Source organism: Salmo salar, chromosome ssa05, assembly GCF_905237065.1.
Source record: "Salmo salar chromosome ssa05, Ssal_v3.1, whole genome shotgun sequence".
Classification (NCBI taxonomy): Eukaryota; Metazoa; Chordata; class Actinopteri; order Salmoniformes; family Salmonidae; genus Salmo; species Salmo salar.
In genome coordinates, this window is record NC_059446.1 from 52,903,971 (window position 1) to 52,921,535 (window position 17,565).

General features: G+C 42.6%; 1 protein-coding gene across 1 annotated transcript in view; it reads right to left on the reverse strand.

The window, feature by feature from the left end:
- LOC106605115 (type II inositol 1,4,5-trisphosphate 5-phosphatase) overlaps window positions 1-17,565 on the reverse strand; it is a 33,188-nt gene that overhangs the window by 12,124 nt on the left and 3,499 nt on the right. Inside the window, 6 exon segments of the mRNA XM_014200439.2 lie at window positions 3,738-3,852; window positions 7,083-7,105; window positions 7,107-7,185; window positions 8,419-8,613; window positions 10,419-10,515; window positions 16,357-16,500. Of these exon segments, the coding sequence (XP_014055914.2) occupies window positions 3,738-3,852; window positions 7,083-7,105; window positions 7,107-7,185; window positions 8,419-8,613; window positions 10,419-10,515; window positions 16,357-16,500 (653 nt within the window).

The following is a 17,565-nucleotide window of genomic DNA, read 5'->3' on the forward strand; positions in this document are numbered from 1 at the left end:
TATACCTTTGACTATTAGATGTTCTTATAGGCACTTTAGGATTGCCAGCCTAATCTCGGGAGTTGACAGGCTTGAAGTCATCAACAGTGCTGTGCCTCAAGCATTGCTAAGAGCCGCTGGCATACGCAGTAAAGCGCTGTTTGAATGAATGCTTATGAGCCTGCTGCTGCCAACCACCGCTCAGTCAGACTGCTCTATCCTATAATCAAATCATAGACTTAATTATAATAAACATATGGTCAAATCCGGAAACTATCATTTGGAAAACAAAACTTTTATTCTTTCAGTGAAATACGGAACTGTTCCGTATTTTATCGAACGGGTGGCAACCCTAAGTCTGAAGGTTGTGCAATGTAACAGCAATATTTCATGTCATAATTATATAAAATTCTGGCAAAATAGTTAACAGTTCGCAACGAGCCAGGTGGCCCAAACTGTTGCATATACCCTGACTCTGCTTGCACTTAACGCAAGAGAAGTGACACAATTTCCCTAGTTAATATTGCCTGCTAACATGAATTTCTTTTAACTAAATATGCAGGTTTAAAAAAATATACTTCTGTGTATTGATTTTAAGAAAGGCATTGATGTTTATTGTGAAATGATTGTGCTTTTTTCGCAAATGCGCCTTTGTTAAATCATCACCCGTTTGGCGAAGTTGAAGTAGGCTGTGAATCGATGATAAATTAACAGGCATTAACATCGATTAAATGCAACACATGACAAGCTAGTTAACTACACATGGTTGATGATATTACTAGGTTAACTAGTGATTACGTGAAGATATCTTATAAAAAAACTAAGTTTAATGCTAGCTAGCAACTTACCTTGGCTCCTTGCAGCCACAAGGTCCTTTTGACACTGCACTCATGTAACTGGTGGTCAGCCTGCCACAGTTTCCTCGTGGATTGCAATGTAATCGTGAGATTACCGATTGTTTTGAAAACGTTTTATATATTAAAATCGGCCCTAATTAATCGGTCGACCTCTAATACAAAGCTCTCCCTCCATTTGGCAAATCTGACCATAATTCTATCCTCCTGATTCCTGCTTACAAGCAAAAATTAAAACAGGAAGCACCAGTGACTAGATCAATAAAAAAGTCGTCAGATGAAGAAGATGCTAAGATCCAAGACTGTTTTGCTAGCACAGACTAGAATTATGTTCCGGAATCGTACTACACCGGCTCCGACGTTCGTCGGATGTGGCAGGGCTTGCAAACATTACAGACTACAAAAGGGAAGAACAGCCGAGAGCTGCCCAGTGACACAAGCCTACCAGATGAGCTAAACTACTTCTATGCTCACTTCGAGGTAAATAACACTGAAACATGCATGAGAGTACCAGCTGTTCTGGAAGACTGTGTGATCCCGCTCTCCGCAGCCGATGTGAGTAAGACCTTTAAACAGGTCAACATTCACAAAGCCGCAGGACCAGACGGATTACCAGGACGTGTACTGCAAGCATGCACTGACCAACTCTCCCTGTCCAAGTCTGTAATACCAACATGTTTTAAGCAGACCACCATAGTGCCTGTGCCCAAGAACACTAAGGTAACCTGCCTAAATGACTACCGACCCGTAGCACTCACGTCTGTAGCCATGAAGTGACTAGAAAGACTGGTCATGGCTCACATCAACACCATTATCCCAAAAACCACAGACCCACGACAATATGCATACCGCCCAAACAGATCCACAGATGATGCAATCTCTATTGCGCTCCACACTGCCCTTTCCCACCTGGACAAAAGGAACACCTATGTGAGAATGATATTCATTGACTACAGCTCAGCGTTCAACACCATAGTGCCCTCAAAGCTCATCAATAAGCTGAGGAACCTGGGACTAAACACCTCCCTCTGCAACTGGATTCTGGACGTCCTGACGGGTCGCCCCCAGGTGGTAAGGGTAGGTAACAACACATCCGCCACGCTGATCCTCAACACAGGGGCCCCTCATGGGTGCGTGCTCAGTCCCCTCCTGTACTCCCTGTTCACTCACGACTGCACGGCCAAGCACGACTCCAACACCATCATTAAGTTTGCCGATGACACAACAGTGGTAGGCCTGATCACCGACAATGACGAGTTCCTTGGTGTCCACACCAACAAACTAACATGGTCCAAGCACACCAAGACAGTCGTGAAGAGGGTATAACAAAACCTATTCCCCCTCAGGAGACTGAAAAGATTTGGCATGGGTCCTCAGATCCTCAAAAAATATTCTACAGCTGCACCACCGAGAGCATCCTGATTAGTTACATCACTGCCTGGTATGGCAACTGCTCGGCCTCCGGCCGCAAGGCACTACGGAGGGTAGTGCGAACGGCCCAGTACATCACTGGGGCCAAGCTTCCTCGCATCCAGGACCTCTATACCAGGCGGTGTCAGAGGAAGGCCCTAACAATTGTCAAAGACTCCAGTCACCCTAGTCATAGACTGTTCTCTCTGCTACCGCACGGCAAGCGGTACCGGATCACCGAGTCTAGGTCCAAGAGGCTTCTACCCCCAAGCCATAAGACTCCTGAACACCTAATCAAATGGCTACCCAGACTATTTGCATTTGCCCCCCACTTACACCGCTGCTACTTTCTGTTATCATCTATGCATAGTCACTTTAATAACTCTACCTTCATGTACATATTACCTCAACTAACCAGTGCCCCCGCACATTGACTCTGTACGGGTAACACCCTGTATAGTCTCGCTATTGTTATTTTACTGCTGCTCTTTAATTACTTTTATTTCTTATACTTATCCGTATTTTTTTTTAAACTGCATTGTAGGTTAGGGGCTCATAAGTAAGCATTTCACTCTAAGGTCTACACCGGTTGTAGTCGGCGCATGTGACTAATAAAATTTGATTTGATTTGACATTTGGACTCTGGCCCCTCCCACTCTAGCTCAGAGTGGTTATCATCTTCAGCCGATGAGGACGCAAAGTTTGGCTGGGGACCAAGTTTTCAGTGTGTTTTCTAGAAGTGTTTGTGCGTGTGCGTGCATCCTCAATGAAAGTTGGAGATGTTTAATGCATGTTACTGAAATCTTGCTAGTGTTGGTTATCTTGTTACATATGTACATTTGTTCTGTAGCCAGCTGGTAGCATTGTTACCTCCTGCATGTTGTCTAATTACAGAACTGCCAGCCACTGTAACTATTGCATGTTTGTAGCTATTAAGTATTAAGTGCATGTTTCAACTACTGCAAGAGAGTATGTTATATTCAAGCTAAAGTTGTGGAAGAGTCTAGAAAGCCTGGTGCACTCGAGCATGTTCACTTGATTTACAGCCTTGGCCTAGTAATTAAGCAAAGGTGCCTCCTAAAATCAGAGAAGAGCTCTAGCTGGTTGGAGACACATGGCCATAAATCCTGACTGTCAGCTAGCCTCATCAGTGATTAGCTCCTCTCTCCACTGATATGTATCCTGTAGTAGGCCTACTGTGTTAGCATTACACACACTATGTACAGACCTGACAATATTACCAGTTGTTAATTTCCTTTCTTTCATAGAACCACAAGATCATTTGTGTGTGGTAGTGAACTAAAGAATACAACTGACCCACTACCGCCTGTAGTGGGTCAGACTAAAGTAGAGTCAGCATTAAGCCACTAGCGGATGAAGGCATCTACATCAAGACGTTTTTACATTAGCATTAGGACACACAACCTTGTGGCAGTAGCAAGACTGGGCATGACAAGTGGCCAGTGGTTAACTGAAGGAGAGGGAGGTTCTTACTAAGGCATACTTGGCGTCTGGATGCAGCCCCTCAGACACAGCCTTCAGCCACTCGGTCTCCTTGGGCGTGTCGTTGAAGAAGAAGGCCTCCTTGCTCAGGTCCAGCTCCTGGAACCTGCAACACAGGGTCATGTTCAGTAGGCACGGAACGGAAGAAAACGGGGAGGTACTATCCGAAGGTAACCAATTGATAATCATTTTGGTTTTCGTTGCTAAACGTTTTGCGACAGTGTGCCCTGATTAACATGATCAAGGAGAGCATAAGTCCTCTTTATTTAACCAGGAAAAGCCCATTGAGACCCAGAGTCTCTTTTTCAAGGGAGACCTGGCCAAGAAGGCAGCAACAATCAATACATTACAGAATTAAAACATACAACATAATCCAGCCTAAAAAAAAGCATTTACATTCCTCCATAACAGTCTCCCATCAATATTTTAAATTCAAATTCACTCTTCCACAGTTGAAAACCTTGTGTTAAAGATCCTAATTCGCAGATTAGATAAATGTTATTTAAATCTGAAACACCAAAAGACTAGTCGTGCACACTGGAAAGGAGACACGATTCATAGAGGTTTGGCTGAATTGGCTCAGTTGCAACTACGACAGTCTTCCCACACCCACTTCGGCGATGTCATCTATAAAATAGCCTCCAACACTCTACTCAACAAATTGGATGCAGTCTATCACAGTGCCATCCGTTTTGTCACCAAAGCCCCATACACTACCCACCACTGCGACCTGTACGCTCTCGTTGGTTGGCCCTCGCTTCATACTCGTCGCCAAACCCAGTGGCTACAGGTTATCTACAAGTCTCTGCTAGGTAAAGCCCCGCCTTATCTCAGCTCACTGGTCACCATAGCAGCACCCACTCGTAGCACGCGCTCCAGCAGGTACAGTGAGGGAAAAAAAGTATTTGATCCCCTGCTGATTTTGTGCATTTGCCCACTGACAAAGAAATGATCAGTCTATAATTTTAATGGTAGGTTTATTTGAACAGTGAGAGACAGAATAAGAAAAAAATCCAGAAAAACACATGTCAAAAATGTTATAAACTGATTTGCATTTTAAATGAGGGAAATAAGTATTTGACCCCCTCTCAACCAGAAAGATTTCTGGCTCCCAGGTGTCTTTTATACAGGTAACGAGCTGAGATTAGGAGCACACTCTTAAAGGGAGTGCTCCTAATCTCAGCTTGTTACATGTATAAAAGACACCTGTCCACAGAAGCAATCAATCAGATTCCAAACTCTCCACCATGGCCAAGACCAAAGAGCTCTCCAAGGATGTCAGGGACAAGATTGTAGACCTACACAAGGCTGGAATGGGCTACAAGACCATTACCAAGCAGCTTGGTGAGATGGTGACAACAGTTGGTGTGATTATTCGCAAATGGAAGAAACACAAAAGAACTGTCAATATCCCTCGGCCTGGGGCTCCATGCAAGATCTCACTTCGTGGAGTTGCAATGATCATGAGAACGGTGAGGAATCAGCCCAGAACTACACGGGAGGATCTTGTTAATGATCGCAAGGAAGCAGGGACCATAGTCACCAAGAAAACAATTGGTAACACACTACGCCGTGAAGGACTGAAATCCTGCAGCACCCGCAAGGTCCCCCTGCTCAAGAAAGCACATATACATGCCCGTCTGAAGTTTGCCAATGAACATCTGAATGATTCAGAGGACAACTGGGTGAAAGTGTTGTGGTCAGATGAGACCAAAATGGAGCTCTTTGGCATCAACTCAACTCGCTGTGTTTGGAGAAGGAGGAATGCTGCCTATGAACCCAAGAACACCATCCCCACTGTCAAACATGGAGGTGGAAACATTATGCTTTGGGGGTGTTTTTCTGCTAAGGGGACAGGACAACTTCACCGCATCAAAGGGACGATGGACGGGGCCATGTACTATCAAATCTTGGGTGAGAACCTCCTTCCCTCAGCCAGGGCATTGAAAATGGGTCGTGGATGGGTATTCCAGCATGACAATGACCCAAAACACACGGCCAAGAAGCAGCACACTAAGGTCCTGGAGTGGCCTAGCCAGTCTTCAGACCTTAATCCCATAGAAAATCTGTGGAGGGAGCTGAAGGTTCGAGTTGCCAAAAGTCAGCCTCGAAACCTTAATTACTTGGAGAAGATCTGCAAAGAGGAGTGGGACAAAATCCTTCCTGAGATGTGTGCAAACCTGGTGGCCAACTACAAGAAACGTCTGACCTCTGTGATTGCCAACAAGGGTTTTGCCAACAAGGGTTTTTCCAACAAGTACTAAGTCATGTTTTGCAGAAGGGTCAAATACTTATTTCCCTCATTAACATTTTACATTTTAGTCATTTAGCAGACGCTCTTATCCAGAGCGACTTACAGTAGTGAGTGCATAAATTTCATGCATTCTTTTTTTTGTACTTGGCCCCCCGTGGGAATCGAACCCACAACCCTGGCGTTGCACACACCATGCTGGCGTTGCAAACATCATGCTCTACCAACTGAGCCACAGGGAAGCCAGGGAAAATGCAAATCATTTTATTACATTTTTGACATGCGTTTTTCTGGATTTTTTTGTTGTTATTCTGTCTCTCACTGTTTAAATAAACCTACCATTAAAATTATAGACTGATCATTTCTTTGTCAGTGGGCAAACGTACAAAATCAGCAGGGTATCAAATATTCTTCCCCCTCACTGTATATCTCACTGGTCACCCCCCAAAGCCAATTCCTCCTTCGGTCGCCTTTCCTTCCAGTTCTCTGCTGCCAATGACTGGAACGAACTGCAAAAATCTCTGAAGCTGGAGACTCATATCTCCCTCACTAGCTTTAAGCACCAGCTGTCAGAGCAGCTCACAGATCACTGCACCTGTAAACAGCCCATCTATCTACCTCATTCCCATACTGTATTTATTTATTTATCTTGCTTCTTTGCACCCCAGTATCTATACTTGCACATTCATCTTCTGCACATCCACCATTCCAGTGTTTAATTACTATATTGTAATTACTTCACCACCATGGCCTATTTATTACATTAACTCCCTTATCTTTCCTCATTTGCACTCACTGTATATATACTTTTTTTCCTACTTTATTATTGACTGTATGTTTTGTTTATTCCATGTGTAACTGTGTTGTATGTGTCAAATTGCTATGCTTTATCTTGGCCAGGTCGCAGTTGCAAATGAGAACTTCTCAACTAGCTTACCTGGTTAAATAAAGGCGAAAAAAACAAAAACAATCTATGACTTAATTCATCCTCTTGTTGTGGGGTCTCAGACACTGACTGTACCGTCTATGTGGGCTATGGATTTAGAGGGGAATTGATTTGTAATGCCTGGGTGGATGGGACTTACCCCACACAGTACATGTCGGGGGGGAGCGGATGTGGAGCCCAGCCAGGGACGGAGGCTTTCTTTGGGGGTTTGGCCGTTCACATTGTATGTGCCTATGAAGAAACTGAGAGATGGGGGGAGTGGGGGGGGGAGTGAGAGAGAGAGGGGAGTGGTAAGTACAAAGTCAGAGAGTGGGAGCAAAGCCTAACACTGCCTAATATAGGCGTAACTTGTGAACTGTGTGGGTGTATGGCAGACATGACCTTAGCAAGCCCCTTCAGATGGTGCAATGGGCAGCAAGAACCTAAACACTTCACAGAGCTGTGTGTTCGTCCACCACCAGAGGGCATTGTAGTATAAATCATTTGTCATCATGACACTGTCCATGTTCTGTACAAACCTCCTGCGTCCTAATAATCTTTTCTTCCTCCTGAAATATGTACTTTTTCACTACCATATACCAATCATTTACTTTCAAGTTCGTAAAGGGAATTGTACAAGTGGGTGGAGAGATTGGGACAGAACCAAAGCTTGTTATCACCAAGACATTTGTAAAACCCTTTTGCTTAAAACCTGCATTAGAATTGAATTACAATGAGTTTGAATAGTAGTAATTCAAGAGCAACAATTTCCTTCACCATTACATGGAAATGGACAATTCGTCAGTTATAGCTATGACATGCTTTTTCACAACTCAACACTGACATCCTGTTTAATGCAAAATGTGTCAACCCTGTAGCTTGCGGTATTGACTGTTGTTCTTGATATTTGTGATGAGTCATCGATGTTAGTTTGCATAGTACAAGTTGGATAGCTACAAATACAAAAACTGGGTGGTTCGAGCCCTGAATGCTGATTGGCTGACAGTCTTGATATCAGACCGTATACCACGGGTATGACAACAAAATATATACATTTACTGCTCTAATTACATTGGTAACTAGTTTTTAATAGCAATAAGGCACCTCAGGGGTTTGTGATATATGGCCAATATACCACAGCGTTGCGTAGTGCTTAAGAACAGCCATTAGCCGTGGTATATTGGACATTTACCACACCCCCTCTGGCCTTATTGCTGAAATATACCCTTTTCACACTATTGTGCCAACCCGGAGCAAATTGTGGTAGCTGGGACATTCATTTTAACATTGTCCTTTCCAGCAACTGGATGTGTAACCAGAACAGCGCAGTACAAGTCGGCTTGGCTTATGAATCAAGCAATATAGTAGTGGGCTAGTCACTGGTCCAGCAATGGTGGATGCCTAACCAGCCCAGCACAGTACAGCTCAGCAACATGAAAAGGATATAAGAATACATGTTCAGTGACGTTGATAGGGACAGAAGCAGGGGGGGTTACCTGAAATTCTCCAGGTAGGTGTAGATGTCCTCGTTCTTGAGCAGCTCACAGCGGATGAGGTTGTCGCGCAGGCCAAACTGCGGCATGGCTAGCATTGTGGCTTTGTTGGACGCTGTGTGGCTGGACTGGCGTACCAGGTCATGCCTGCCCTCGCGCTTCAGCTCATCCCAGCCCTCACGCTTCACTTTCCCTTGGCTGCAGGGCCCACAAGATGGAAGTTTTTACTTGCAATGATTGTGCTATGTGGAGGTTTCAGCTACCTTAATTGAATGCACTGATGGTAGGTCGCTCTAGATAAGAACGTCTTCTAAATGATGATGTGTGTTGTGGGTGTTTTTCTTCTTAACCTGTTGGGGCTAGGGGGCAGCATTTGCACGTCTGGATAAAAAAAATGTACCCGATTTAATCTGGTTACTAATCCTACCCAGTAACTAGAATATGCATATACTTATTATATATGGATAGAAAACACTCTAAAGTTTCTAAAACTGTTTGAATGGTGTCTGTGAGTATAACAGAACTCATTTGGCAGGGAAAACCCTGAGACATTTTCTGACAGGAAGTGGATACCTGATGTGTTGTATTGACTTTAAACCTATCCCATTGAAAAACACAGGGGTTTAGGAATATTTTGGCACTTCCTATTGCTTCCACTAGATGTCACCAGCCTTTACAAAGTGTTTTGAGTCTTCTGGAGGGAGATCTGACCGAACAAGAGCCATGGAACGATGATGTCCCATTAGACACCTGGCGCGCGAGTTCATGTTGGGTACCCTCGTTCCAATACGTTATAAAAGAGTATGCATTCGTCCACCTTGAATATTATTCATGTTCTGGTTAAAAAAGGCCCTAATGATTTATGCTATACAACGTTTGACATGTTTGAACGAACTGAAATATATTTTTTCCCCTCGTTCATGACGAGAAGTCCGGCTGGCTTACATCATGTGCTAACGAGACGGAGATTTTTGGACATAAATGATGAGCTTTTTTGAACAAAACTACATTCGTTATGGACCTGTGATACCTGGTAGTGACATCTGATGAAGAGAATCAAAGGTAATGGATTATTTACATGACGTCTAGTCTGTATCGCAACGCGTATTTTTCTGGGCGCAGTGCTCAGATTATTGCAAAGTGTGATTTCCCAGTAAGGTTATTTTTAAATCTGGCAAGTTGATTGCGTTCAAGAGATGTAAATCTATAATTCTTTAAATGACAATATAATATTTTACCAATGTTTTCTAATTTTAATTATTTAATTTGTGACGCTGACTTGACTGCCGGTTATTGGAGGGAAACGATTTCCTCAACATCAATGCCATAGTAAAACGCTGTTTTTGGATATAAATATGAACTTGATAGAACTAAAAATGCATGCATTGTCTAACATAATGTCCTAGGAGTGTAATCTGATGGAGATTGTAAAAGGTTAGTGCATCATTTTAGCTGGTTTTATGGTTTTGGTGACCCTGTCTTTGACTTGACAAAACATTACACACAACTCTTGTAAATGTACTGTCCTAACATACTCTAAATTTATGCTTTCGCCGTAAAACCTTTTTGAAATCGTAAAACGTGGTTAGATTAAGGAGATGTTTATCTTTCAAATGGTGTAAAATAGTTGTATTTTTGAAAAATTTGAATTTTGACATTTATTTGGATTCAAATTTGCCGCTCTTGAAATGCACCTGCTGTTGATGGAGTGCACCACGGGTGGCACGCTAGCGTCCCACCTAGCCCCAAGAGGGTAAGTCATGATGTTCATTAGCCTGGCTGGAAGCTAATGTCGTGAGAGACATTATATAGTGATTTCATAATAGGGTCAAGGGGGGCCTAATGTACCCACAACACAAACATCTCAATGTCGTCATCAATACAGGACAGGGGTTAGAGGGTGAGATGAGAAATCCAATATGGCACACTGGTCCTTTTATCCTTCTTCAAGCACCAAGCCATTTGCCTACCACTGTCAGAGGAGAGTGGTGTTCAGTACTTACCTATCTGGGCCGGACTCCACTCTGGGGTGATCCGCTCCACTGTTCACCCTCTTGTTCCCTTCTACTGGGGATCTGCTTACTGCGTTCAATGAGTTCCCTGTTGAGTGAGTGACAAAGCAAGAAAGAGAGAGTGGGAGGGAGGGAGTTGAAAGAGAAAAAGACAACAAAAGAGAGTGAGCCAAAAGGAGTTGTAAACCAAGTCATTCTAATCAGGTAAATACATTGCCATGTGCCAGCACTAATCCTATAAGGCCCCTGGAGCTAGCAATGCAAATGCTTCGCCTGTGAAGAATCAATCAGCTCATGCCTGAAATAGACAAGTCGATAGTGAAGTCGATTTGGTCCTTGCCTACTCGGAAGTACGGAAAATGGACTGAGGCGGTTTTCAAAAGCATTGCATTAGATATAGTATTTTATTATATTCTATAGTGAACAAAAATAAACACAACATGTAAAGTGTTTGTCCCATGTTTCATGAGCTGAAATAAAAGATCCCTGAAACGTTCCAAATGCACAAAAAGCTTATTTTCTCACAAATGTGTACAAACTTGTTTACATCCCTGTTAGTGAGGACTTCTTCTTTGCAAGGATAATCCAACCACCTGACAGTTTGACACATCAAGAAGCTGATTAAACAGCATGATCATTACACAGGTGCACCTCATGCTGGGGACAATATAAGGCCACTAAAATGTGCAGGTGTCACAACACCATGCCACAGATGTCTCAAGTTGAGGGAACATGCAATTGGCATGCTGACTGCAGGAATGTCCACCAGAGCATTGAATGTTCATTTCTCTACCATAAGCCACCTCCAAACATTGTTTTAGAGAATTTGGCAGTACGTCCAACCGGCCTTACAAGCGCAGACCACGTGTAACCTCGCCAGCCCAGGACCTCCACATCTGGCTTCTTCACCTGCGGGATCTTCTGAGACCAGCCACTCGGACAGATGATGAAACTGTAGGTTTGCACAAGCAAAGAATTTCTGCACAAACTGTCAGAAACCGTCTCAGGGAAGCTCATCTGCATGCTCGTCATCCTCACCAGGGTCTTGACCGGACTACAGTTCGGCGTCGTAACCGACTTCAGCGGGCGAATGCTTACCTTTGATGGCCACTGGTACACTGGAGAAGTGTGCACTTTACGGATAAATGCCGGTTTCAATTGTACCAGACAGATGGCAGACAGCGTGTATGGTGTTGTGTGGGCGAGCGGTTTGCTGATGTCAACGTGTGAACAGAGTGCCCAATGGTGGCGGTGGGGTTATGGTATGGGCAGGCATAAGCTACAGAAAACAAACAATGGCATTTTGTCAATGGCAACTTAAACGCACAGAGCTACCACTACAAGGCTCTGAGGCCCATTGTCGAGCCATTCATCCGCCGCCATCACCTCATGTTTCAGCATGATAATGCATGGCCCCATGTCGCAAGGATCTGTACACAATTCCTGGAAGCTGAAAATGTCCCAGTTCTTCCATGGCCTGCATACTCAAACATGTCACCCACTGAGCATGTGGAACACGCTGTAGGACAGTTTGTTCCAGTTCCCGCCAATATCCACCAACTTCGCACAGCCATTCAAGAGGGGTGGGACAACATTCCACAGGCCACAATCAACAGCCTGATCAACTCTATGCGAAGGAGATGTAGCGCTGCATGAGGCAAATGGTTGTCACACCAGATACTGTTTTTATTTTTTTAAGGTATATGTGGCCAACAGATGCATATCTGTATTACTAGTCATGTGAAATCCATAGATTAGGGCCTAATGAATACATTTCAATTGACTGATTTCCTTATATGAACTGTAACTCAGTAAAATCTTTGAAATTGTTGCATGTATATTGTTGTTCAGGCATAACCTTTATTTATCCAGGTTAATCTCATTGACGTCAACTCTCTATTGCAAGATACCCTAGACAATACATTGCATTTTAAGTTGGTCAAAATCAATGGAAGAGTCAAAGCCTGAGTCTAAGACAATATGGCCACTGTCTCCTACTACTTGGCAGAACAAACTTTACGAACATGGCAAGTGTAATAATGAGGAAATTGCTTTAGAGGGTGTATTGTTTTTTTGTTTTTTTTAACCACCATACTGTAGCAGTATCTGATTGCGAGTTCATTGTATTCTGTTTTAGAGAATCAACTCAATAAAAGCAGTTGTGCAAGAAATTAGCCAACAGGTTTTCATGCAATAGGCCTAGGCCTACAAGCTTTTGAGATTTGTTGTCCAGTATGAGGACAAGACAGCAAAAACCGATCTGGGACCAGGGGTGTATTCACTAGGAATGAAACTGAAGCAAACGGAATGAAAACGGGGAGACATAACTGAATTTATCCAATAGAAACTCTTGTTGTTGATAAATGTTTTCCATTTGCAACTGTTTGCTACGGTTTGGACTAATGATTACACCCCAGGCTCAGCACAAGATGTATTGAGTTGCTTCGTGAACTAGGCATGGATAACTTCAGGAACCAATAGCTTACTGCAATTGGACAGGACTTGGGAGAAAAACAGTTGGACGTTAACATAGGCTAATACAACGTAAACATAGGCTCATCCTTTAGCAAAGCCTACCACGGAACCCAAACCGCCTGCGCACCATTGTGCAAACATTTATTTTGTCCCCCCACACCAAATGCAGGTTAAAATATCAAAACAAACTCTGAATCAATTACATTAATTTGGGGACAGGTCGAAAAGCATTAAACATGTATGGCAATTTAGCTAGCTAGCTAGCTAGCTAGCACATACTAGCTAATTTGTCCTATTTAGCTAGCTTGCTGTTGCTAGCTAATTTGTCCTGGGATGTAAACATTGAGTTGTTATTTTACCTGAAATGCACAAGGTCCTCTACTCTGACAATTAATCCACACATAAAACAGTCAACCGAATCGTTTCTAGTCATCTCTCCTCCTTCTAGGCTTTTTCATCTTTGAACTTATATGGTGATTGGCATCTAAACTTTCATAGTATTACCACGACGACCGGCAACACAGTTCGTCTTTCAATCACCCACGTGGGTATAACCAATGAGGAGATGGCACGTGGGTACCTGCTTCTATAAACCAATGAGGAGATGGCAGAGGCAGGACTTGCAGCGTGATCTGCGTCAGAAATAGGAATGACTTCTATTTTAGCCCTTGGCAACGCAGACGCTCGTTGAAACGCACGAGCAGTGTGGGTGCAAAAATTGAATAACATGGATTTCTGAATTTATTTTGCAACGCTCGCACACGCGACGTGTCCGGTCAGCAAGTACTTCTAATCACATCACACACAAGTTCTTACCATCTCGGGGTAATTCCTTGCATACTATACACTCTCACAAGACAGTCAAGGAAAATGTTAGCTTTATCTATTGTTTATGGAAAGTGATTGCAAAACAATACCAGAGGAAGAACTCAAATTTCTGTAGTACAATGGAATCGCTTATAATCAGAGGCTACAGCTACCCAAAATAAATAGTCTAATAGTTCACCACAGATACGATTCCTGATAAAGACTGCATTAAGAAGAAGAATGAAATATACTGTTTTAAAGGCTAACCACGAGGGAGAAGGTAAAGTCTAGGCTATTGAATGCTGTCTTTAGGCATACTGGTGTACAAAACAGGGGCATTGGAGAACCAGAGTGCTATTTTGAGTAAACAAAAATCACAGTATCAATTACAGTGTAGTGAGGCTGTGGTGCAAATGTCCATTTGTACTGTGTGTCTGTGTGTATGTGCGCACGTGCTATTGGAACACAGGAAATGGAAACAAACTGCGCCCTGTGAGATCAGATGGAAACTCCCAGAGAGCTGTGAGAGGCCAATAGGAGGAGGAGTAAGCCCCAACACACAAGATCCCTTGTTCCAAACGCCCTAGAGAGCTTCCCAGTCCCCAAGCCAGGCTCATGTTGAAAGTCAACATCTAGACCTAGGACTACATTGGATCTCAGCTATTTCCGAAGGATGACTTACTGCATTTCACCTAAGTCCTAAATAACACACCACAAGACCTCAACGGCGCTTCCCAGTCCCTGACCTAACCTAATATTGAAAGTAAACATCTAAAATAGAAACATGAAAGGCTGCCCTGTCTTGGTTCAATAAAGAAAAGTGTGAGTCAACCACTTAGCTGTAGCATACTAGTGTGGGTGCACAAAAGTCAGTGCTCATCACAAAGTTCAGCATTGCATAAAATAACCATTTGTATCTAGGAGTAATAAAATGGGCAGAGACATATGTTCTTATCTGCAGTCTACTAATATGGACACTTTCCAAGATACAATAATAAAGAGAACCCAAGACAATCAAACTAGTGTCCATCCATTTCCAATGGAAATGAGTGGCTACGAATTGCCTGTCTGGCTTTACATTTACATGACATTTTAGTCATTTAGCAAACGCTCTTATCCAGAGCGACTTACAGTACTACTTTACACCTTCAGTAGACAGATACTGAGTCTGAGATAGCTAAAACAGTGAAAATCCCAAAGCTGCTGAACGTCAGGTTTGCATGGTGCATTACCAAACCCAAATCAGGACATAATGACTGATTAAATGTCGCAAACCTACACAATATGGCCTAGCTTAGTTATCTCACAAATATATATGGCGAACCTTTACAAACCATAATATTGACATGATATATGTGGAGAGCTAGCTAATTAACGTTACCTAACTAGCGCGCTCATTCCAAACCATAACTCTGCTTAAAACATCCAATAAAGAAAGACACATAGTTAACTAGAGTATATAGTTACTTCAACTAATAAGCTGGCTAGCTACATATCATTTTGTCAACGTTTTTAGCTTGAATCAAGGAAGGACAAATAACGTTAATCGGTGCATATTTAGCTAGCAAGCAGAAAGTAGAGCTAGCAAAAAAAGCTAGCAGAAGTTATACTCTTAGCAAAGCTAGCTAATGTGAACAAGCACTGCTGCATAGAAAAAAGTTATTTACGTTTCAGACTACGCTAGCAAATAGACAATTTAAATACAACAGAAAATCATAAACATTTCCCCATACCAGTGTCTTTAATCACTCTAGACATATCCAAGTAGTGCTTCCACGCATGATGTGCAGTGCAATGTCCAAGGACCTGTTCGTGCAAGGAATGTTGGGAATACATTTTTTTTCACGCGCACTTGCGCAAGTGACGACGGTGTCACAGACCAAACTAATCAACCAAGAAAACACTGGGCGGTCTCTGGAAAGTGGCAAATTAAAAAAAAACTTCAGTACAAAAGTTTACACAACTTTGAAGCGTTTATGTCGGCCAAATGCAGTCTTACACTTATTTCCATGTCAACCAATTTTTTAACTAATGTGAAATTATATGCATTGTACATGCATAAAGAAATTGTATGAAATAATGAAGAAAAAAAAAGTTCAGTGGAGGGAGAAAATCTAAGATACAACAACAACAACAACAACAACAACAACAAATCAACATTGCAAATAGCATCTAGATGTACAGGTTTGGGCACTTTGCTTATCAAAGGGAGTACCAGAGCAAATAGCTTCCTTTGACAGTGGCTGACACTGACAGGCACACATGTGTGATAGTTTGCTCACAGTGTGAAGATAGTTTTTCTAGAGTTAAATCCCATATGGAAGATAATGTTGTCACTCTCCCCAAAGTTTAACAAGACCAACTAACATCAACAAGAGACATGTCACAAAAGCATAAGGAATGACATAGCTTTGTGAAGTCACTTTGGAGGGCACCTCCTAGGCTTTGGATCAGATACAGTTATCATGATCCAAGAATCATGGTTAATTATCAGTCGTGTGCTTTCTTAGTGTAGGCCTGTAATTTACTTCAGCTGTCAGCTACACATACTTTCTAGATATTACCACACAATGGGCTCTGTGTGATAAGGGTAGAAGTTCAGGGAGGGTACTGACTGAGAGGGACATGAAGAGGGTTGTTGGCTTACCTGTTTTCTTATGCTGGCTGATCTTGGTGTGTGTCGTTCCCAAAGGTGCAAGGGTCTGTTTGACGCCACCTTGGCCTTTGGAGGCTTTGTGGTACTTGTGGAGCCACTCAAACTTTGGTGCTTCCTTGGGAGACTTGCAAACATCTGAAGGAGGAACAAGAGAAGCATAAAAAAGGTACTTACACAAATCCCAAAATATGCCATTTCGATTGTAGGCTATAAACACACAATTGTAGGCTATAAACACAATTGTAGGCTATGTGTTATTCAAATGGTTTATATTTGTTGCTCCAATGCTCCACGGAAGTGGAAAAGCTGGAGGAGCATCAATGACAAGGAAACAATTCCAAGAGATCCTCAGCAGTGATTCATAGAACACACAATGAGGATAATCATCAGTAATACAGTGAACTGAAAATGACCCACAGCATTTGCTTCATTCAAATAGGTACTCAAAGTAGAAAGTGATTCAGGGGCAGGTTACTTCACATTCTCACAAGCTAGTTGCCTCGCACGTTGAATCAAAATCTTTTGTTACTGTGTGGCTGAAAAAGGTATTCAGTTATGTTCCCTCTTTCACGTGGTTCACACACACAAACACACACAAACACACACTTCCTATTACACGTACATTTGCGCTACCTTGAGAATATTACCACACCAAAATCACTCATGCTGCTATTTTACTTTCAATAAGACCACAAGCTCGTTCAAAGATGTCACTTTTCTGCTTACCTTGTGAGTTTCTCACATTCTTCCTGTTCACAACAAAACCTGCCAGGTTACCAAACCTTTCCATCACTGTTTCCTCTCACAGAGTAAAAGTGATTGTGGCCCTTTTTAAAAAATAACTTTAGTCCTCCATCTTAAATTTAAGAGCTCCATTGTGTAAAGTAGTGAGCTAATGCCAATAATGACACAATGAAACAAAGTAAACTCTGTGTCTCAACGAATCCAGTGGCTCATCCGATTGAGATAAACAGGAAAAAAAACACGTAAAAGCCAAATTCAAATATATCATTCAGATGGAAGGAAATATTATATTTATCCTACACTTACATAGTTGCAAATGCTTAATTGAGCAACAGACATAAACTACTCAGGAAGAGCACACAGCACTAAAACTCTGCGCCTCCCCAGTCTCTTTTCCTTCTCTCACTCTCTCTCTTTCTCTGATGCCATCTCTCTCTCTTTCTCTCTCTATCGCTA